Below are 24,001 nucleotides of genomic sequence, written 5' to 3'. Positions count from 1 at the left end.
GAAAGGAAGGTGAGCAGTGGAGTTCCTCAGGAGTCGGTGCTGGGGCCTATTCTGTTTTAATATATTTTTGGGAGATATTGCTGAAGGGTTGGAAGGAAAGGTGTGCCTTTTGCAGATGACACGAAAATAGCCAATACAGTGGATACCTTGGAGGGAGTAGAAACAATGAGATCTCCGAACATTAGAAGAATGGTCGAGGGTTTGGCAGTTAAAATTTAATCAATATGTCAATTAGGGATCCTTCATATACAAGCTGGCTCTGATGATACAATGAGTTATAACAATTACCATCTTTGCTTCACTGTAAGTAATTATGTTATATTTCTTTTTTGTATATATTATTTTTAAATTTTTAAATATGCAGTGCTCAGTATTTGCTGTTGTGCCAAATAACCATATGATACGGTGTCAGCCAGCAACGTTCAACCATCACAGCACTGTTCCTGCCTACCTGCCTTACATGTTCAAAACCCTTTTCTGCTGTTAACATCAGTCTTAATAGTGTGAAAATAGATTCACTTATCTTTGCAGGCGTATAGACTTTCAATGATGGGTCATATTGTGTTGCTGCTGATCAACCTTCACCCTAGTGCTGATGTGAACTGTGATTAAAATCGATGTTCCATTTTATTCCTGACGTGGGGCCACGTTTCTCCAACACGGCGTTTTCAAGGGAACGATTAAAAATAATATATACAAAAAAGAAATAATGTAACATTATTACTTACAGTGAAGTTTTTTTTTGTTTCAACATTTTTTATTGATGAAATTGAAAGTGAATAAGCAACAGGCTCTACAAATTGCATGTTACAAGTCCAAATCGTCCAAACATGAACATAAGAACAATCATATCATCAACAATTTAACTTTTCCTCCCCACCCATAACCCTCCCTACCCTCCACTGCTATGTACTGAGTACACGTGCACAAAATATGCAATTTGTCTGGTCACTCCTGTGATTTGCTAGTTACAAGAGCACACTAATGTGCCCTCCTTTAACAGGGAGTTTCCAGAATACTTGTATCCATATATGTGAGGCTCTGCCAGTACAGTGAAGTTAAAATTTAATGGCAAGAAGTGTAGACTGATGCACTTGGGGTGCGGAAACCCAAAAGAGAGATACCGGATAGGAGGGGAGAAATTAGTAAACTTGACTCAGGAGAGAGACATTGGGGTGTTTGGTGTCGGAGGATCTGAAGGTGAAGAAACAATGTGACAAGGCGACGGCTGTGGATGCTAGGCTGTGTAGAGAGGGCATAACCAGCAGAAAAAAGGAGGTGTTGATGCCCCTCTACAAGTCGTTGGTGAGGCCCCACTTGGAGTATTGTGTTCAATTTTGGAGGCCGCATCTTGCTAAAGATGTAAAAAGACTTGAAGCGGTGCAAAGAAAAGCTACAAAATGGTATGGGATTTGCGTTGCAAACCGTACGAGGAGAGACTTGCTGACCTGAACATGTATACCTTGGAGGAAAGGAGAAACAGGGGTGATATGATACAGACGTTCAAATATTTGAAAGGTATTAATACGCAAACAAACCTTTTCCGGAGACGGGAAGGTGGTAGAACTAGAGGACATGAGTTGAGGTTGAAGGGGGGCAGACTCGGGACTAATGTCAGGAAGTATTTTTTCACGGAGAGGGTGGTGGATATGTAGAATGCCCTCCAGCGGGAGGTGGTGGAGATGAAAATGGTAATGGAATTCAACATGCGTGGGATAAACACAAAGGAATCCTGTTTAGAAGGAATGGTTCCGTGGAATCTTAGCGGAGATTGGGTGGTGACGCCAGTAATTGGAAACAAAATGGGAGCTGGGCAGACTTCTACGGTCTACGCCCTGATCATGACTGAATAGATAAGGATGGCTGAAGTGTAAATTTTAAGGAGCTTTGATGTTAGCTTCAGAACTTAGTACAAGAACAGTACTGGGCAGACTTCTACGGTCTGTGCCCTTAGAAAGGCATGGACAAATCACTCGGGTATCACATATAAAGTATCACATACCATGTAAAATAAGTTTATCTTGTTGGGCAGACTGGATGGACTGTACAGGTTTTATCTGCCGTCATTTACTATGTTACTGTGCTGTTAAGGCATGATTGTTATGGATATTTTGTATTGCAATCTGCTTTGATTGGATTATGCTGGATTGGGCTAATATACTACTACTACTACTACTTAACATTTCTAGAGCGCTACTACGGTTACGCAGCGCTGTACAATTTAACAAAGAGAGACAGTCCCTGCTCAAAAAGCTGGAGGAATAGCCTAATGGTTAGTACAGCAGGCTGAGAACAGGGAAGAAAGGCGAAAGAGAAGGTTAAAATACCTCCCAAAGAAAATCGAGAAGAAAAAACACTTTGAGGAGATGCAGTCAACTTCCAGAACCAGACAGCCTTTATTCCAACCAGCATAAACAGCTCAAGTGAGATGACCCAATACGGCCGTGTTTTGGCAAGAATGATGCCTGTGTCCAGGGGTCAGTAAACTCTCACAACGTGGATTGCTGGTGTAGTAAAACAGTAACACTTCGTCAGCTGACTTTGGTGACTGTGATCTCCACAAGAGCCATGAAAACACTAAGAATTGCAGCTTTTGAACTGCACTGCGGTATATTTCTTACTGTTTTCATGGTGCTATTGGTGGTCACAGTGCTAAGCCAGTTGACCAATTGTATCTGTGTTATTGTTTTAGTACACCAGCAATCCACATTGTGAGAGTTTACCAATCCATGATGCAGGCACCGTTCTTGCTGAAACACGGCCATGTCGGGTCATCTCACTTGAGCTGTTTATGCTGGTTCTGGAAGTTGACTGCATCTCCTCATTGTGGGGTCCTTTTACTAAACTGCAGGAAAAAGGACCCTGTGGAGTAATTTTTCACACAGTGCCAGGGCCCTTTTAATGCAGCGGATAAAAAGCACCCCTGAAAAAAATGGTCATGGGAGGGGGGGGGTGGCACTTACTGCCACTCATTGAAGTGATGGTAAGGGTTCCCGTGGTAATGTGGCGGTAACTGGGTAGAGTGTGGCGATGTCCGATTACTGCTAGGTTAGCGTTGCACAGGAAAAAAAAAATTTCCGGCACACACTCAAAGATGGAACTACCACTGGTGGCTGTATTGGGCCAGCAGTAGTTCTGATTTAACGTGCAGTAAGCCCACGTTGGGCTTACCGACACTTTGTAAAAGGCCCTTGTGTTTGTTCTTCTTGAGTGGCGTAGCTACGTGGGGCCAGAGGGGGGGCTGGGCCCCCGTAGGTTTGGCCTTGGACCCCCCTCCCAGTGCCAACCCTCCCCCACCGTTGCCGTGGGCTACCTTTGCTGGCGGGGACCCCAGTCCCCGCCAGCCGAGGAGGTCCTCTTCTTCCCGCGAAGGCTTCGTTCTGTTTCTGACGTTCTGCACGTTGTACGTGCAGACAGAACGAAACCTGGGCTTTGTTCTGTTTCTGTGAGTCTGATGCAGGATGTCAGAAACAGAACGAAGCCTTCGCGGGAAGAAGAGGACCTCCTCGGCTGGTGGGGATTGGGGTGCCCCGCCAGCAAAGGTAGGCGATGGCAGGGGAGGTTTGGCGGCGGGAGGGGGGTCAACAGAGTCGTCGGCAGGGGTCATCAAAGTTGGCGGTGGGGGGGGGGGCTAAAATGTGCCCTCTCACCTTGGGCTTTGGACCCCCCCTCCTGCCAAAGTCTGGCTGTGCCCCTGCTTGAGAACCAGGGAAACCTGGTTCAAATCCTGCAGCTTCTTGTGATCTTGGACAAGTCCGTTAGACTGTCCATTGCCTCAGGTACAGACTTAAATTGTAAGGCCTTTCAGGTACAATATGTAATTTTGTGTTCTCAATGTAACTTGCCATGAGCTACAGCTTAAAAAGGCATGAGCTAAATGCAAAATCCCTCCCCTCCTCTCCCTTTCCAAAATGAATAAATCACGATATAGGGAGTTGTATAATCCATCTTTTATAGCAGAGATGAGCTTGGTGGGTGCTTACTTACCTTTTTTTATTGCTTTTAAAATGCCATTTCCTAGACCGAGCAGTGCCAATCCAGAAGATCTACACAGGCTACCTCAGGATCACCAATGTCAACTTCATCGATGCCTATGAAAACTCCAGCTCACCAGAGTTCACCATCCTTGCAGAAAAAGTTAAAGGCCTGGTGGGTATGAAGGAGCTGTAGGGCAGTGGATTTAAAGAATTGCTGGAAAAGCAGAGAGTTGGGGCCCCTTCCTTTTACGTGTCCTCGTGATTTCATCTGGTGCTGCTGGTATTTGTGTGCTCTGTTATTCTTAAAATGTTTGATAACTGACCTTGTTTTTCTCCAGTGTGCATAGCCTGAGTCTTTTATTTGTACCTTTGTGATGCAGGAGTAAACCTGAAAGGAGGTTTGCAGTCCAGGGTACCAGTGGCATTGGCAGATTAATCTTTTGGGAGGGCCTGAGGTTAACATGGCTGGGCGCTTGTCTCTGTGGATGTTGTCACGGTCTCCTTTTCTCCTCTTTCTGGTTCACACTAGAGTTGCTGAGTTAGGTGGGCCTGTCTGCAAAGTGGTGGCTACAGCCCTGTGTGAAATTAAGGGTGATTAGTATTCTGAATTGATGCTACAGTAAGAAGCATCAAAAGAAACTGAATTTAGTAGATTATATAATTCGTCTCTTTCACAACCACCCCCCTTTTTTTTTAAATTTATTTTTCACATAATTATAATTGAAACATAACCCCTGGGCACCCTTCCCCCTTGCAGCTGCATATGCCCTGCAGGACACAGCCCCAAGGATACCTTCAGGTTTTTAAAGTTTGTTTTTGTTGGAATTTAATTTAATGCAGAGTTTTATAGCCTACAGAACAGTCCTTAAAACCATGTCTAAGCTTTCAATTCTTAATAAAATTAAAACTGTATGGCAATCTTTACTATCAGTTCTTCCAATTCACTCAACCATTTCCCACCACATAGCAGCCGTTTAATCCATTGTTAATGTTCTTTACTATAAGAATCCTTACAAATCCAAGGAATGAGCTCTTATACCTAATATTGCACTTCGCAATTGATGCAAAATACTGCACTAAGGCCAATCTTCAATATTCTATGCTGGGAGCCTATCACACCTGCATTGATTTCTTTGCATTGCTTGTGTTTGCACAAATTAAATTTAAGGTGCTGGTACTGTTGTTTAAGTTTATTAAGCTTGCAATGTCGCTTCTGTTAGCATTAATCTTAAGCAAGCCTCAGTTTTTGCATAAGCTTCAGTTTTTGCACTATCTGTGTTTTCAGTCCCAATAACTTTGAGGTTCCTTGTGCTTAGTGGGGGGGGGGGGGGGGGGCAGGGAGTGCAAGAACTAAAAATTGTGAATGTCTCTTTTTGGTGCACTAAGTTATCATTAAGGGCCCTGTTTACTAAGGCGCATTAGCATTTTTGATCGCTCCTAAAGTTAGCGCACGCGCTGTGTAGGCACTTATAAGGATATTGTAGGCGTGTACACTGTTATGTGCATACATGGTTAACGTGCGTTAAAAATGCTAAACAGCCCTTTACACGGGCTTAGTAAACAGGGCACAAAATAAGGAGAATGGTTTGACAGATTTTAGAGAAGGATTGATGATCCTGTTTGCAATCTTTTATATGGTTTAGTATTTATTTTGCTTGTGGATTATTGGTCTAAAAAAATGGTATTTGACTGTAGACTTCTAGAACTTTGTGTTGGGTGGTATATAAGTACTTGTAAGAAGTTTCTAAGCTGATATAGCTACATCTTGGACTGGTATCTTCTGAGGTAAAAAGCATGTAATCCAGTTATGGGCACTTCTCAGTGCCTGTACCTAGTTAGTGACTTGGGGCTATTGGTGATATTCAAGTGATGACATCTAACATGGAAGATGCAAAATGTTATGTCTTCATGTGCAACATGTCTCTCTCTCTTTTAGCTTACGACCACGTATTTGGACAACTCGGATCTTGGACCTTACTTCAAGGGCTGTGAGGTTACTGCCTTTAGGTAAGCAGAACGTTGTTCATTTTAATACTGAGATCCTTAGTTTGAAAAACAAATGGGCTGCTATTGTATATATGTCTTGAGTTTTTACAGCTAACAAACCCCTTAACCATTGCATAATATTTAATTACACACACAAAGAGAGCCTCACTTAGGCATTAGAAAGGGAATAAACACATCAGTGATATGTACTTTGTCTTTTACAGTCATTCCATCTTGTAGTACAGACGCTGATATTGTCCAACTAGACTACTGTAATGCAGCATATGAAGGCTGCAAAGAAAACCTACTACAATCATTGCAGACCGTCCAAAACACAGTCGAAATATGATAGAGCAATCCCACTACTCATAATGCTCCCAATCAAGGCCAGACTATTTTTCAAAACCAGCACAATCATCTTCAAAATACTGTTTGGTATGTTACAGGACTATATGCTAGACATGATCAAGCTATCACCAAGAAATACAAACTCAGGAACCAGAGGTTACCTAATAGTTCACCTGCCCAACTGCAAAAATGTACTATACGAATCCACCTACATGGCGAGATTTAGCTACCTGGGCTCAAAATGGTGGAACTCAATTCCTATAGTCATAAGAAGCATCATGAACTACTTCCAGTTCAGAAAAGACCTAAAGACTTACCTTTTCAGGAATCTATGAGTAAATATGCACTAATCATTCTAGAGCAACAATACACAGCACAACCTCTAACTAAACTAACATCTTTTCTTTTAAGAAATGAATTAAGACATATCTTCTCAAGAAACCCAATGACTATTCCATACACACTAATAGTTATCTTGCAACCACTGTAAAACACAGCATCATACAACTTTGTCAATGTAATTTGAATCAGTTGTAATCTCTAACAACTGTTTAATGTAAGGCCACATTGAACCAAAACTCGTTTTTGAATAATTGTTGGATACACAGTATGACTAAACTATAAAATTATTTAAAAAAAAAACAAACTTCCTTGGAATAATTTTTTTTAGAAGGTATCATTTATTTGGTTTTGGCTCATATCTTTTCAGAGGTAGTCCAAAGCCTGTTACTTTCAGGTACAGTAGGTATTTCCCTGTCCACAGTGGGCTCATAATCTAAGTTTGTGCCTGGGGCAATGGAGGGTTAAGTAACTTGCCCAAGATCACAAGGATCTGAAGTGGGACTTTAACCAGGCTCCCTTAGTTTTCAGCCCACTGTTCTTAATCATTAGGTTACTCCTCCATTCCATATTTATTTATTAGGATTTATTTACCACCCTGGCTGCTGATTTGAACCACTGAGTGGAGGAGTAGCCTAGTGGTTAGTGCAGCAGACTTTGATCCTGGGGAACTGGGTTTGATTGCCACTGCAGCTCCTTGTGGGGTAAGTCATTTAACCCTCTACTGCCCTAGGTACAAATAAGTACGTAGTTGCGAAAAAAAAAAAATACAGAAAGGCAGTATATCAAGTCCTAGTCCCACCCATACAGCACTATGTAGTTGAAACCAGAAATTGGGCCATGAGCAATGATAGGAGAAGATGGCTGCACTGCAGTGTGTAATTCTTTCTCCTCCTCCTCTGCCCTCTCTTCTCTAGCTGCATGATTAGCATGGGGGGATGGAGAACATGAAGATGATTCATAAGACAATAAGAAGTGCCATACTAGGTCCGATCAAAGGCCCATCTGGCCCAGTAGTCCTTAAGAGTGGCCAAGGCCAGGAAACAAGTATCTTATTTATTTATTTATTGCATTTGTATCCCACATTTTCCCACCTATTTGCAGGCTCAATGTGGCTTACAGAGTTTGTCATGACATTGTCATTCCATGATATCACATACACTTAGTATTGTATAGAGATTAAGGTAAGGGAAGAGAGAAGAAAGATGTTAGGATAGTATGGAAGATGGACTTTAGAGATTGGAAGGATTGGTGAGGTAGTTTTGTGAGGCTATGGGTTCTCTTTGTAGGCTTTGTTGAAGAGATGTGTCTTCAAAGATTTGCGGAAGTTAGTTAGTATCTTGCAGAATCCCCAAAAAGCAGCATGATTCAATGCTACTTAACTCCAGAGATAAACAGTGGCTTTCCCCAGGTCTACCTTCTTAAAGGTTTAAAGACTTTACCTACAAGAATTTGCCCAAATTATTTTTAAGCTTAGCTACATTTAAGTGCTTTCGCTATATCATCTGGTACGGAGGTTTTCAGAGTTTAACTATGTGTTCATTGAAAAAATAGTTTCTGTTATTTGAAGAGAGGGGAGTTGAGGTGGAAATGGAGGGGGTAGGAGGAGCAGGAAGAGGATGGGGAAGGAATTAGGATAGAGAAATTGGGATAAGTGGGTGTATGTGAAGGAGGGGCTGGGAGATGGGGAATGTGGTGGGGGTGAGATGTGCTAGATGTGAGAGGATGGGATTATATGACAGTATGTGAGATGGAGAGGGGTATGTGTGGGCACAGAAAAAAGAGGAGAAGAAGGGGGAGGGAAAAGAATCAGGGTGAGGAGTGGGAAAGAGAAGTTAGGGACCGAGGGTGACTGGATCTCCCCGTTTTCCCTCCCTCAAGGTTTCTCCCCCTCTGTATCCCAGAATCTTCCTTCTTTTCCTATTCTAATATTCCCTCCTATCCCTTCTTTGTCTCCCCATTTTTGAACCCCCCCCCCCCTTTTTTGTCTCCTCTACCTCTCCTCCACATGAATACATGAAATTCCATACCCATTAAACTCCTGCTTGTCTACAAAGGCTACAAGAAATCTCTGCTCATTTCAACACAGTGAGCAGTTTCCAGGGTCTTCATGTGACTGGTTTGTTTTTCTTACTCAATTTGCTGTTTGGTGATACTAACACTTCTCTCTTCTTCCTGCAGTGAGGGTAGCGTCCTTGCCTATTACTGGGCAGAGTTCACTGTTCCAAGGTTTAAAGAAGCAGCTATGGAAAAAGCTATGAACCAACCAATGCTGCCTGTGAACATTCTAGGGAGAGGGTCCCAACTTCTGCAAGTCGATTCATTTGTAGCATACCGTAAGTTGTTGTCTGACCCAAAAGTCTCTTGTTCTCTCATTTGCTAAATTATTGGGTTCTGAGATGGGATGAAAGTAGGGTTGATTTAACTATCATTGTGGATGCCCCATTATAAATACTTTCAGTGGGATGGCTTTTCTGGATCCCAGTCTAAACGTATGTTGCAAATTAGTTGAGGCAAGAAATGCCAAGTTCCAGATTGTTGTAACCAAATTCTGTAATGGAAAATACTGTGAGCCATAACTGGTGGTCTAAAGTACCATCTTGCTATTGTAATTTAAATGCTTTCATACTTCATCCTTTATCCCAGTACTCACCAAGGATCAACTTCCATGTTAAGGTAACTAGCTTATGTCTAATGTAGGAGGAGGTGGAATTTAAGCATTGGTAAATATACAATGACCTAGTTCTGATAGAATTGACCTTCTCTAGAATATGTCTTTAATGTGGGAGATATGCCCTGACCTTGATGGTTTCAGTGGAACTCAAAATTTTTGCCCAATTGCAGAATGGTTAGAAACTCTTATCAATTTCAGCCATATAAAACTAGATATTTAAAGCTGTGTGAATAAGGAATATGTTTCAACATAATGCTTTATAGCTAGTTGACCCTAAAAGGGGTCCTTATAAGAGCACATGCATTTTGGTGCCTGTGATACTTAAGATCCCTCTTGCACCTCACCACTTCACATGCGAAGAGGCTTCTTGAGATCACTGTTGTGTTGCTGGTAACAAAATATGTTACTAGAAACAGAAGAGAGCAATTTTTAAGCAGGCGATAACTCCTGAGCTGTTCAGGTGATGAAACTTGTTCATTCATGAGGAGATAGGGGATGTTACTGTAACCTGACTGGCCAGTGGTGTGAAGCTCTTCCTTCTCCCTCATGTAGATTTTAAACCCCTCACTCTCCTCAGTACCATTCTTTAACTCTGAACGGCAGACATTTCATTCGACTGTTTGCCCCACTACTTCTTCTAGTAGATTCTATCTACAGATCTCCTGATAAGTCCTCCTTCATTTCTCACTGACTGTGATTCCTGGTTTTTCCTTTTTCATTGAGTCTTCTTTTCTCTCCTTATTGGTAGGAAATCTGCACATTGATGACCTCTCTAATCCTTATGTTTTCTCGGCTTTTTCCCCCAGTTCCTGATCTTATTTCTGGGTAGGATCCATTGTCTCAGCTTGTTTTTTATTCTAACAGCACACCCTCAATTTATTCACCACTTTCCATCCCTCAATAACGTGGTATCTTTCACACTTTATCAGCCTCCTTCCACTGTCAGCCAGTCATCATCAACTTCTTTAGAAACATACAAGAAATTGACCCCACTGCTTCTTTACTACTCTCCTCCCCCTCCCCCTATCTTATCAACATTTTAAGTGAAGGCAGTCTTTTCTTAACTCTGTACACTCCTCTGCTCTGGATTCTTTAATGCATCTCTCTCCTTACACTGTGAAATAGGCCAATCCATAACCCTGGTTCACCTCCATGGTTATTTTCCTTTATTCCTGTGCCTACTCTGAGAACATTTCTGGCTCAGATCTCAATGATATGTTGATTTCAAATATTTCAAATTTACCCTCATCTCTTTCCAGTCAATTATCACCTTTATCACACAAGCCTGTTGTGTCTCTTTGACCAACAACTTGGCTGTCCTATCGCTTCTAACTTGCTCCTGAAACAGCTACTTTTTCTTCACACTTCCACTTGCCATCTTTGCACAGGACATGGCTAATTTTTTTTTTTTTTCATGCTGAGAGTCCTAAAATTGCTTTTGGGTTTGCCATTAGCCCTCTATTAACAGCCCCCTCCCCCTACACACACACATTATTCCTCTTCTGCTTCAAACCCTGTCACTCTCCATCTTCTCTGGAGTTAGAGTGGAACTCTGCTCACCTTCTCCATTCCTATCCCCACTCACTTCTTTAGTATTATCCCTGATTCTTTCATCCCCTGCCATCTGTCACATCCTTAATTACCGCTTTCTTAAAAGCCTCCTCCCATTGCCTTCAGATATGCTGTGGCTATACTGCTGTGGAGCCTTTTTGCACTGATGACCCTCATTCTCCTCTCCTTTTTATCCAAAATACTTTAGTGAGTTATTTCTGCTGCCTTGATTTTCTTGAATATCTAGATTTTATCTATCCACTTCAACTTGGATTTTACTGCTTATATTCCACAGAGACAGCCCTTACAAGGTCCTCTCCTGACCTCAAGGCTGAGGGACTTGCCCTCCTATGACCCATCTGCTACTTCTGACACCACCCTGTCCTCACTTGAGACTATCTTGATTGTCTTTCCTCTCTCCCGACACACTTTCATTGTGTTTTATGGAGGATCTTCTCCTGCTGCTCTCATTTTTCAGTTGGCATGCCTTGGGGCTCCATCCTGGACTCTTATTCTCTTCTTTGGTGATTTGATACTTTCAGGATGTCTGGTACCATGTTGGCCTCTTTGCTGGAGCTCTTACCAACTGCATATCTTAGCTGCATGTCTAACTTCGCTACCTGACTCTTCCATCCTTGTTAAATCATAGTGAGGCCAATATTCAGCTGGTGGGATGGCAGCCCACTGAAGTGCTGCAGTCAGCAGTGACTTTGGATATTCAATGCCGGGGGCCATTTCTAGTGACCAGCATTGAATATCTGGCTTCATTTTTGGCCACTGGAACTTAACCAGTTAAGCTGATATTCAGCACTAATTGGTTAAGCTTCTAGTGATTAAAGATAGGACTGCTATTTATGTGGTCCTATTTAACCGCTTAAACCCAGCACTGAATATTGGCGCTAACCATAAATATTCTGTGGAGATAGCTATCTCCTTCTGAATATTAGCAGTTGACTAAACACTATTTAACTGGCCAGGAGCCATTCTTGGCCAGTTAAATAGTGCTGAATATTTGGGGTGTGGGGAAGAGCTGGGATCCTAATTTGTGCTCTGCTTTCAACTGAAAATTCATCTTAATTTAGGATCTCAAAAGTTACGCCTATAAATTTAGGGCTGCCATTCATTTGCCTGGGTTTGAGCCTAGTGCTGAAAATTGCTGCTAAGCTCCCATCTGGTTGTTGATATTCATTTGGTAGCAGTGAGTATTTAATGTCACTGGATGTACACATCGTTGTACACAAAGTGGGCAATATCTAAATCTAATCTATTTTCCCTACCCTAAATCTGCCCCTGTTGCTACTTACTGTTCATGCTCCTACAGGTAAGAGTCGACTGAAATTTTGAGTTTAATTTAGGCATTTGGCTTTAGTAAATTTTCAGAGAGGCTAATTTGAGAGTTATAGTCCTAACTTTTAAGAGTGATGCTTCTAAATTAGGAGCATAAATCCTTTGAATATTGGGCCCAGCATGGCCAAAATGGAAGCTACTTCTCTTGTTGTTTTTTTTTTTTAAATGATTGTGAGCAGCACAGTTGTCCTCCTAGTCTGCTTGGTCTGCAAGCAAGGGTATTCTTTGACTCCCATTCCTTCACTGTGCACATCCACAATATGGCCAAAAAGTGCTGCGTCTTCTCTTCTCTCACTTTTCCAAAATCCATCTTTTATTCTATCTTAACATACTGTTACAACTCTTACCTGCTTTCTCATAGTCTTCCATTTAGACTTCTGCAGCCTCCTATTGCAGGTCTACCACTGAAGGATCTCTCTATATTACAGTCTACATTATTAATCGTCCTATAATGCCTTTTTGATCATGTAATCTTTCCGCTTGATATGGTACATTGGTTCCTGTCCAACTTTGCATAAATTCAACTGCTTATACTCTCTTACAAGTACATTCACTCTGCAGCATCTTGTTCTTCCCCTTTCATTTCCCCCATACAGCCCTTGTCCCAAGCTTCACTGGGTATTTATTCCCTTTTATATCCATCACTGAACATAGACTTGAGAACTGAGCCAAGTACTGGAATAGCTGGTGAACACACCTGCTTCCTTCATCCTCTTGCCACTATAGATCTGGCCTGAAAGTGCACCTCTTTGAGACTGCTTTAAAAACACAATCCTAATTGTTCCTCCACATGGCTGTCTTACCTCAACCATAAATACTTCGTCAAATAGTTTCTTAAGGGACCTTACTGTTGTGACTGGCTCTGCAGTGTTAACATGAAAACCCTTGTCTGTATTTCTTGTCTGTTATAGATATTAAGCTTCAAAATGTGAAAGGGCTATCTATTTATGTATTTATGAAGCACTGCATATAACTGATAGCACTATTCAATGAATAAATTCACTACCTTCCTTCCCAGTTCTCAGAGATGCAGCATTGGCTCCCTCTAGTGTTTAAGTGGTGGACTGTAGCGATCATTACTGTTAAGTCTCTTTTCAATATACTATAATACCAAATCTAAATTAAAATTGTGGATTGCCCCATGAAAAGAATTTTCTGTCCATGTGCCAGGGCAGAGCAATGAGTGTGTTCAGTTTTGTTTCTGATTTATCTAGTGTAGTAATGTCCATGTTGTGGTGGTGGTTGATTATTAAATTGATGTTTGCATTTATTTTCAACAGCGGCAGACCCTAAAATGGCTAAGACTTCAAAGACAGTAAGTTGTTGGGGTGGGGGGAGGGGCTTGAGCTTTTCTTCTCTTTACTTAGCTAAAATAGTCTAGTCATGTTAATCTACCTTTTTTTACAGTTCTGGTGACTCGGTAGTAGTGCTACACAGTGCTGTCAGGACAGCTCTGACTGATTCCTGTACAGGTCTTCTACTACTACTTATCATTTCTATAGTGCTGCTAGATGTACGCAGCACTGTACACTTGAACATGAAGGAGACAGTCCCTGCTCGACAGAGCTTACAATCTAATTAGGACAGACAAACAGGCCAAACAAGAGATAAGGGAATTTAAAGTGAGGATGAATAAAATAAGGGTTCTGAACAAGGGTTAGAGTTAAAAGCAGCATCAAAAGGTGGGCTTTTAGCTTAGATTTGAAGACGTCCAGAGATGGAGCTTGACGTACCTGCTCAGGAAGTCTATTCCAGGCATAATGGTGCAGCAAGATAAAAGGAACGGAGTCTGGAGTTAGCAGTGGAGGAGAAGGGTGCAGATAAGAGAGATTTACCCAGTGAACGGAGTTCCCAGGGAGGAGTGTAAGGGAGAGATGAGAGTGCTAGAGGTGGAACACAGACAGAGTTTCAGCTCCTGAGGGGGAGATGATGATAGTCCTATAAAATGATGCCACCTAGTGGCTTTTATTTCAGTGGTATAGCCAGACCTGACATTTTGAGGGGGGTGTCCAGAGTTAACATGGGGGAAGGGGGAACACTAGGCGTATAGGTAGGAGTAGTGTTTGGTATACTCCGAAATATGCCTTAGAGTGCACTTGACTACAGATTTCTAAGTAACAGTTCTGCATCAACATAAACCACATACTGCTTATGGAAATGTGGAAGTTACTGACGCTTTAAATAAAGTTGCATTATCCCATAACTTAAACTTTTGCCGTTATAATAGACTTGAGTCTGGTCAACATCTCCAAGCACATCACAGTTTTGCTTATGCGAGAACAGGAGGTTACGCAAAGGAAAAAGCTTCCAGGGCTGGCAGAGGCGATGCTGCTTGATGACACTGCTAAAAGTTGGAGGATTGCAGTGCTGGAGGCGGGCACAGGAAGGAGAGAGACTCTGGACTGTGAGAGGAGGGAAGGAAGAGAGGATACCAGAGCACAGGAGTGGGAGGGGGGAGGGGGGTGAATGGGCTATATGCTAGGCCTAGTGCACACACCCTAGCAATACCTCAGCCAGGAATTGGGAGTCCTGGGCCCCATGTAGCTATGCCCTTGTTTTATTTAGAGCCCCTGTGCTGTAGTGTTAGTTTAATCTTGAGAGGAACAGAAGGAAAACAAATTGCTGGCTAGCTGTGAATGAAGGCTCATGATACCAGATCTGAGCCCTGGTTCCAGTTGATCTAGAAGTGCGGAGAGTTCATCCCTTTACAGATACATAGATTGGATAGCTTAGGTACTATATTGCTGTGCTCTTTCATTCTGAATTATAAGGCTTGTGGGTGGGTGAAGCTATAAAGAGCTCTGTCAGCTCTTTAATTGGATGGCTGAGGGGGCTGGGCACAGATTCAAATAGTAATCTGAGAACTAAGTGAATTGAGTTTCCAGTGTACAGCTGCTCGCAATATATGTGAATATAAACTTCATCACCACTGGTCCTTAAATGTTGCTTTTACTGGATGTCTCATTGAAGGGGCCACGGACTGTGACATGCCCCTAAGTTTAGTAAAACATTTTAAAAAACAAAAACAAATTCTCATCTTTAGCGCAACTAAGTCATTTTTTTTCTCTCCTGAACAGATAGCTGCCACTTTTCTCTGCATGCCAGTCCAGGTGTAAGACTACCTTTTCTACACCAGGGTTTCCCAACAGCCAGTACCCCAACAATGCCCATTGCCAGTGGGTTCTGCGAGCAGGATGTTGGCCACATTATCAGCCTCAACTTCAAGACCTTTGCCCTACAGACCTGCAAGCAGCCCCCCCACAGGACTTTGTAAAGGTGTACAATTCGCTGAGCCCTGTTGAGCCCCATGCATTGGTGCAGTAAGTTACTGGGCATTTCCAACCTTTCAGATTGGTTGAGGCGAGGGTGGATGGGTGGCTTTGAAAATTTCACTATTTGTAGTCTCTGTTGGCCTCCTTCCCTGGATACATCTTGCCCAGGCTGCAGCAGAATCCTTTGCCACCTCTGTGGCTAGAGAGGTGCTTCTCTGAGACACACCCTAGACCCACTTCTTGGCCATAAAAACTGCCAGTGTAGTGACAACGGTCCTTCCCCCACGTCCTGGCCGTGTCACAGAGAGAAATGCAAACGTTCATTAATCCATGGTTTTGCTCTTTCTTCATGCCCTAGTATATAAATATTATAGCAGATAAAACATTTTCCCTATAAATCTTAGTGAGTAGGGTTGGGCAAAGGCAAGAGAAAGATTTGGGTTTTTTCCCACAATTTCTTTCCCCAGGTTTTTGGTATTAGCTTCACATGTTTATTTTAATAGGGAATTTTTCGTGCATGCTAAATGGATTTAATGCGTACTAATTGACTTGGCACTCCTTAGTTCAAATGGTTAGTGTATATTAAATTATCACACTATTGTAACTGCAAAAGAGTGTAAAATATATCAAAAATCCTAAATGTCACTCTTTTATTCACTCAATAGTTGGACGTAGGACTTTGACCAAAACTAAATTTTTATATATAAATATAAAATAGCCTCAACAGCCCAGGGAACCTCTCATTAGGACTCCACTGAAATGGCCAACATCATAGGCTCCTACCACCTTCCGAAAAAAACTCACAGAAGTCAAAAAACTCCCAAACAATGCACACTTACGGGAGAAAAAATTCTGTGAACAAAAAACGAAGGCGGAGTATCTTACAATATCAGCAAAGATCAAAGTCTCCACACCCTTCTACCGTGAATATTGATGGATCTGAAAAAATTACAGTATCCATTACTGAACTTTCTTGAAAAATAGTGAACTGAAGAATATCAGGGGCATCAGCCACAACACAAATACTATAACACTCACTTATCACATGGCAATGACTAAGAAGTTCAAAAAATCAGACTTAGCTTGAATTGTTGTATTGTCGCTCCTTTAAAGTCGTGCATAATCCAGATTCACAAATTGTGATAGTGGTCTCTCGAGGGGATGCCTTAATCTTAACAGTCACACTTACAAGAAGTTCTTGAGATCAGTATTGATTTCTCATACTGATCTTCAAGTGGGTCTGAGCTTACAATCTAGCACATTCGCGTTATCCTTTAAGTTTTCTTCATCATCCTCACTCGCAATGTATTCAAACTTTCTCGACAGCAAGGGACCCCCACTGTTTCACAACCTTTATCAGGAGAAATCCCAAAAACAAAAAATGTTTTTTCTTTTTTCTTTTCTCTTTAATCCATCCGCGACCAATGCCTCAAAATGGCGGACGTTCATATAGGACGCCAACTTATAGCTCCTTCTTCAGTTCACTATTTTCAAGAAAGTCAGTAATGGATACTGTAATTTTTCAGATCCATCAATATTCACGGTAGAAGGGTGTGGAGACTTTGATCTTTGCTTGATATTGTAAGATACTCTGCCTTCCGTTTTTTGTTCACAGAATTTTTTCTCCCGTAAGTGTGCATTGTTTGGGAGTTTTTTGACTTCTGTGAGTTTTTTTCGGAAGGTGGGTAGGAGCCTATGATGTTGGCCATTTCAGTGGAGTCCTAATGAGAGGTTCCCTGGGCTGTTGAGGCTATTTTATATTTATATATAAAAATTAGTTTTGGTCAAAGTCCCTACGTCCAACTATTGAGTGAATAAAAAGAGTGACATTTAGGATTTTAGTGTATTAAATCAATTTAGTGCACTTTAAAGGGCCCTTTTACTAAGCTGTGGTATTTTGCATGTTTAGTAATGTGCAGTAAATTTAGGCGTTGTGCTCTGAATCTGCACAGGGCAGTCAGGGAATGCAATGCAGGTTCTATGTTACATGCAGTGCCAGATATCGCATGCGCTCTTAGCGATCAGGCACCGCATGCAATGCAAGCGGATCCACTGTAATAAATAAATAACAAGTAACCATTGTGGTGGCACCCCCTCATCACTCCAAACATAAGTCCCCATCCCTCCAAACAGTCCCCAACTCATGATAAAATAACCCCCCCCCCCCCCCCCCCCGTTAAATGAAAACCCCAACCCTCACCTTCAGACCTACCTGGAGTCATGAGTAGTAATTCAGCAGGACCCAGGCAGCAGCAGTCACTCCCTTACAAAACTGGCTCCTCGCAATCTAATGGTACTCCTCATGGTGTCATAGAACCATGAAAGTACTGCTAGGGGGCAGAGGTGCCATATTGGAGGATGGAACTAACTTGGGTGACTGCTGCCTGAGACTCACTGAACTACCATGGATGACCTCAGGTAGGTCCCAAGGTGAGGGGGGGGGAAGGGGTTTTCATTGTATACAGTATGTAAGGCCGCATTGAGCCTGCCATGAGTGGGAAAGCGCGGGGTATAAATGTAACAAAAATAAAAAATGTTGGGGTGGGTTTGTGGCATCGGGAGCTGGGATCTTTTTGGGTGATGGGATTTGGTGTCGGGGTCTGTCTGGGGGAATGGGATCTGCAATTGGAGAATGTTGGCATGATGGATGCTGGGTAGAGAGGCCATGGGGCAGGGAGGGTCCATGATCCTTCACCATTTTTTAAGTTGCCACACTGCTTGTATGCTGCATGCCAGAAATGTGTTCCTAAGTCATCCATCCCAGATGCGGCTTTGTGACTTTCTGCATTCTCTTCTAAAGCACATTTGAGTTTGACCTGTGTGAAAGGCACTGTATAAAAAGTTGCCATTTATTAACCCTTTAGCCTCTGCTTGAAGGAGAGGTAAAAGTGAATAATTTTGTACCTGGATAGTATTTGTCATTTTTTTTTCCAGGCTTTGTGGAAGTTACCCTCCGTCGTACAATCTTACCTTTCTGTCATCTCAGAATGTTATGCTTGTCACACTCACCTCCGATTCTCATGGACGCTATCCTGGATTCAGAGCAGAATTCTTCCAGCTTCCCAAGACCTCATGTAAGTTGGGGAAAAATTTGTAGGATTGTTTTTTCATTTGTAGGTGGTTTTGGTGAGGATAGTTTTTAATCTGGCAACGCTATAGGGTCCTGATTGCAAAACTAAAGTCACAGGTTCTAGATCCACTGATTATTGGGACAAGTGTGTGTTTTTTTTTTTTTTTGGGGGGGGGGGGAGTTAGAGTTTTTGGTAAATAGCCCATGATTAGCTGCCCATTTCTTACCAAGAGATTCTCACTAGTTTTTCTGCATTTAGCAAATGACTGTTATTCTTAGATAAATTTAAGAAGGAGCTATTAGATGCCCCCCCCCCCCCCAAACATCCCTGCAAATTAAGGATGTGCATGGGTTTTAAAAATTTGGGTTTTTAAAAATACATTTTTTAAAAATACACTTTTCCAGTTTTTTAAGGTAATTACAATTTTCAAGTAAACACAGGTATTTGCTGTACAGTTCCATCTAGGTCCCATCATATAAATATTCAACTCATATTGCATCGTATAGTTTACCAGCTAACGTTTTTTGTTTTTTTTCCTACTTCCCAATTTTCAAACTTTTTTTTTTTTTTTTTTTTTTGCAGTTTGCTTCAGACATTCAGGGTTCTATTTACTAAGCAGCATTATAGGCGCGTTAGTGTTTTTAATGCGCATTAACCATGTACTTGCCTACAGTATCCCTATAGGTGCCTACATGGTTAGCGCTTGCGCTAAGTGTAGGTGCGTTAAAAACACTAATGCACCTTAGTAAACAGGGCCCTCCCTCATTGTAATAAAAATGTAACACATATTAGAACTATATAATGCACACACATTGATTGCACATTAATGGGATCTTGTCAGGTACTTGTGACCTGGATTGGCCATTGCTGGAAACAGGATGCTGGGCTTGATGGACCTTTGGTCTGTCCCAGTATGGCAATACTTATGTACTTATGTAATGCATTAGCATGGCTTATGCATAAATGTACAAACATCCCTACTGTAAATATCTTTGCCCAATATACTCAGTTTACCCACATAAACATTTAGAATGTTGAGATTTTTAGCATTTATGGGCGTTTGTTCACACTTAGATGCGTAAATGCTAGTATTCTGCCAATGCCTGCCTAGCTTACATTTAGCACATATTTACAAAGGGCGCGTACACGGGCAGAGCATAGGTGAGGGACATATGCAGGGCTCACACAAGCATAACTTACAGAATAATGTAAGTTGCACAGATTCCTGCTTCACTTAGACACAGGCACTTGTACCAGCTCTGATATAAATGGGAGTGTCTAAATGTAAAAAAAAAAAAAAAAATCTTTACAATGTCAAAGGATTGTGCAGAGACGAGAACAAAATATCAGCTCACACAATATTGCCGCACTTAAACATATCGAGTGGTGGTATTAAACGCGGGAACATCAAAAGCTTTCCTGCGTTTAAGAATACCGCCTGATGCATCTGAGCGTGGCAATATTGAGTGAGCTGAGATTTTGTTCCCCTCTGTGCACCACTGCTTCGATCTGAATCCTTTGACAACATCGTACAGATTGTGTGACCCCCTGAGGCAGGCAGCTTCTCACTGCTAAAACCTCTTTAACATTGCTTTTGACTCGTAACCACTTGTAACCACTCACCTCCACCTACCCTCCTCTCTTCCTTCCCGTTCACATTAATTGATTTGATTTGCTTACTTTATTTATTTTTTGTCTATTAGATTGTAAGCTCTTTGAGCAGGGACTGTCTTTCTTCTATGTTTGTGCAGCGCTGCGTATGCCTTGTAGCGCTATAGAAATGCTAAATAGTAGTAGTAGTAGTAAAACACAGCCCACATATGTGGTGTCTTTCGATGACTGGTTTTAACAATAAATTTGGCTCTTTGTGTGGGAGAACCGTGTCCACCCCTACATTGTTTTGTGACTTAGTGCGCGGGGGACTTTTTCTCTTTCTGGTTCCTTTTTTGCACTTGAGGCATGCTGATAGCTGGTTACGCTAGTATTATATACAGGAACTTAAGTACCTGTTCTGGAATATGCTCTGACTACGCACCCTCCAGGTACCTAATTGGAGGCACCCAGTTATAGAATTATGCATCTTTCTAATAGCGCAACCTAACACAGTAGCACAACCTAATACTGTTGAAATGCAGCCATATCCAGGGAACAAATGAGATTTGCTGAAGACCTAGGTCTGGTGCATGCATAATCCACATGATTTTAAGTGTTGCCCAGCTGTACCTTCTTTTTTTTTGGTAGTCAAGACATGCATTTTTAATTACAACAAAGTATAATAGAATAGGATGTTGAGATGGTCCTGCATACGTCTAGTAGCGCTATAGAAATAAGTAGTATGGTCCTGTGCAGACCAGATGACATCCATGCCTATTGTATCACCTGATGATGCCTGAGCCCTGCTGATCTGTTCCGCCTCAATGCAGGGACCTTGTCCATTTGAAGTAACTGGACTAGGATCGCTTGTCATCCAGTGAGGGAGTTCTGGTTAATTACCTTAAGAGGGATAGTGGCAAGGTGATTGGAAGAGCAGTAGGCTAAATAACTGGTTAACTGGAGGCAGCTATTTTGTGGTCTCAATAACTGCAAATGACACCCCCTCAGCCCAGGATTTAGGCATAGGCCACATAGGCAACTGCCTAGAGTGCCAACATTTGAAAATATCAGAGCCAAGCCTAAGAGGTGCTTGCACCTGCCTGCTTTTAGGGCCATGAGGATGTGCTGCTTAAAGGAGGCACCACAGCCTACCTCTCTGTGCTTCTTAGTCTTTGGGATCTCTGGCATCCCCTCCTGTCTGCTCTCTGGGATCTGCTGTCTGCTCTTATCTGTGGGCACCAAAATATTAAATCCAGCCCTGGCACCTCTGGCATGCACTTTTAATTGCTAAAATTTGAGCAAGCTGCAAGTTTGAAAATCTAAGATTTGTCTGAATAACTTGTGAAGTAATAAGGACAAATCTTCTGAATGTCAACCCCAGAGATGCCAAGACTTGATTCGGTGAAAGGAGGAAGTACAGATGTGGGATTGTAAGACCAGAGGTAAAAAGGAGCTGTATATGGAGAGTGATGCGTTAAAAGCAGATATGCTAAACTCTGTTTAGTGTTTGATGAAGATGAGTTTGGGGATGGGCTGCTAGTATGGCAATGGGCTAGATTCTGCACCGTTTGGAGATTAAAGGGTTCACATAGAACTGTGGAGAAATGTATTTAAAACTATTTTTTTAAATATCTTGCCCTAGTAAAAATTAGGAGCAGTACATGATTATTTCAAGGGGGAGGGAAAGCTGATGTAGACTGTTCAGGATAGAAATCTTGGACTGAGTGTGTCTGATCTCAAGATGAGAAAAGTGTCCAGCAGGATGCTAGAGTGCAAAGGGAATTGTGTATCCAGCAGAAAGAGAAAGTGAGAAAAACAATAAGAGTTAAGTACAAGATAAAGACAGATAATCCCAAGTAGCAGTGTGGGGAAGGGACAAGTGTGGGACAGTTGAGATCTATTTATTACAATAGGATGATATGGGCCTAAATGGTCCTCATCGGTTGTCATATTCTGTGGTACTGGTACCAACAGCATAGGGAACGATGGTATTGCAAACAATTCATTGTTGACTTCCTCAAGTGTAGAGGCAAAAAGAAGGGGTTAGTAAGGACAATGCAAGATGGAGGCACAACCTAGTGACCATTGCAGGCTATAGTTCCCTGTCAGTTAACCCAGGTGGCGCAGGGAGCTTGTTGGTGGCTAGTTACTGTCCAGGAGGTCCACAGGTATCTGAGGTGCTGGATCTTTTAAATAACAGCTTGCCAGTTCTGCTGTTTGGGTAATTGCAAATATTGGTAGTTTGGTGGTGAGACATTGGGTGGGGAATGAGTGCATCTATGCTGGGTAGTAAAAAACCTCCAAACAACCCCCCCCAAAAAAAAAAAAAAAAAAACCAAACCATTGGGATAACCTGCAGTGGTATAACTATACTTGGTTGGGGTGGGGAGAGGAAGTGGAAGATGGTGCTGTATTTTGCATCTGGGTTATTTTTATGGTTATGTACCCTAAATAGTTGGGTATTAACTGGGCAGACTGGATGGGCTAATTTGGTCTTTTTGTTGCCATTAACTGTCTTAACTATGAATGAAGGTATGCAAGACTTGGGTTCCCTTAAGTCATTTTTCTATCTCTTCTAGTATGTGGTGGAACACTACAACAGGAAAGCGGGACTATTACCACTCCGTATTACCCTGCACACTACCCTCCTGACATAGAATGCATTTGGAACATACAGGTATAATAGTGATAGAGACATCCCCTCCCTCCCTCCCCCTTCCATGTACCTTCATTTCTACTAAAATGTGTTTAAATGGTGTACAGACCAATGGAGGCAGGTAATTTTGGATTTTAGATTTCATTTATCTTTTATCACATTTGATTCAAAATCAAATTGTATTACATTCCTTGATGTTTGAACACTCTTGCATTTTGCAGCTTGGTTTGAAGCTGGTTTAAAAATCTTGGTGCATGTCAATTTAGACATGTGGTGTTTGATGCTATGGTATGTCACAATATCATTCAGTCTTCATATAATCATTCTGCTCTTTCTAAACCACTCCACACTCACTATGGATAAGGTGGTGGAGTGGTTAGTGGCTGCTGCCAGTGTTTCAAAACAACTGTCAAATCTTTCTTTGCTTGTATAAGTCTCAACTAGTTGTTCTCAAATCTGTTAGATTTTCAGGATGTCCCTAATGAATATGCATGAAAGAGAACTGCATATAATAGAAGTGACATGCAAATATGTCTCATGCATATTCATTAGGGATATCCTGAAAACCTGACTGGCTGGTGGTCCTCCAAGACAGGTCAGAGGACCACAGACCTAAACAAAATTGTGGCATAGGGGCCCAGGGCAATTATCCTGGTTGCTGTCTTTTACCATCAGCCTTGTTTAAAAGAACAACGTATTCTCTTGTTTGGCATTTTACCTGCTGTTCTACTGCCCAAAATGTACCTTAAGATCAACAAGTCCAGGTGGTAGTTGGCTGTTCAGTTCCAAAATACTAATGATGGGCCTCTGGGGCCGGCATTCAGACCACTGAAGTTAGTCAGGCTAGCTCCCACGGTTGGCGGATAACCAGGAAATTCAGAGGCGGGCCGTATCTGGTGACCAGCATTGAATTTCTGGGTTTTTATGTACATAGCTGGTTAAGCCAATATTTATTGGCTGACCCGACTAAGTTATAGCGGCCAAAGATAGACCTACTGTTTATGTGGTTCTATTTGACTGCTAAACTTAGCCGGTCAGCCAATGAATATTGGCGCTAACCAGCTATGTCACGTGACATAGCCGGTGACTTGGCTAAGTGCTAACGTCCAGCCGAAATAGCCGGCTATCTCATGGTGAATATTAGCACTTAGCTGGCTTAAGGTTATTTAACTGGCCAGGAGTCATTC

The 24,001-nt window shown here is 42.0% G+C and overlaps 1 protein-coding gene across 1 annotated transcript in view; it reads left to right on the top strand.

Annotated features, from left to right (window-relative positions):
- The window catches only part of ST14 (suppression of tumorigenicity 14), a 63,536-nt gene that overhangs the window by 22,356 nt on the left and 17,179 nt on the right, over window positions 1-24,001 (top strand). The window contains 10 exon segments of the mRNA XM_030221770.1: window positions 4,022-4,149; window positions 5,914-5,984; window positions 8,832-8,986; window positions 13,503-13,541; window positions 15,300-15,332; window positions 15,335-15,414; window positions 15,416-15,475; window positions 15,478-15,542; window positions 18,429-18,568; window positions 22,738-22,835. Of these exon segments, the coding sequence (XP_030077630.1) occupies window positions 4,022-4,149; window positions 5,914-5,984; window positions 8,832-8,986; window positions 13,503-13,541; window positions 15,300-15,332; window positions 15,335-15,414; window positions 15,416-15,475; window positions 15,478-15,542; window positions 18,429-18,568; window positions 22,738-22,835 (869 nt within the window).

Source organism: Microcaecilia unicolor, chromosome 12 (assembly GCF_901765095.1).
Source record: "Microcaecilia unicolor chromosome 12, aMicUni1.1, whole genome shotgun sequence".
NCBI classification, from domain to species: Eukaryota; Metazoa; Chordata; class Amphibia; order Gymnophiona; family Siphonopidae; genus Microcaecilia; species Microcaecilia unicolor.
The sequence above is the reverse complement of the archived record's forward strand: the minus strand, read 5'-3'. Positions and strand labels throughout refer to the sequence as shown.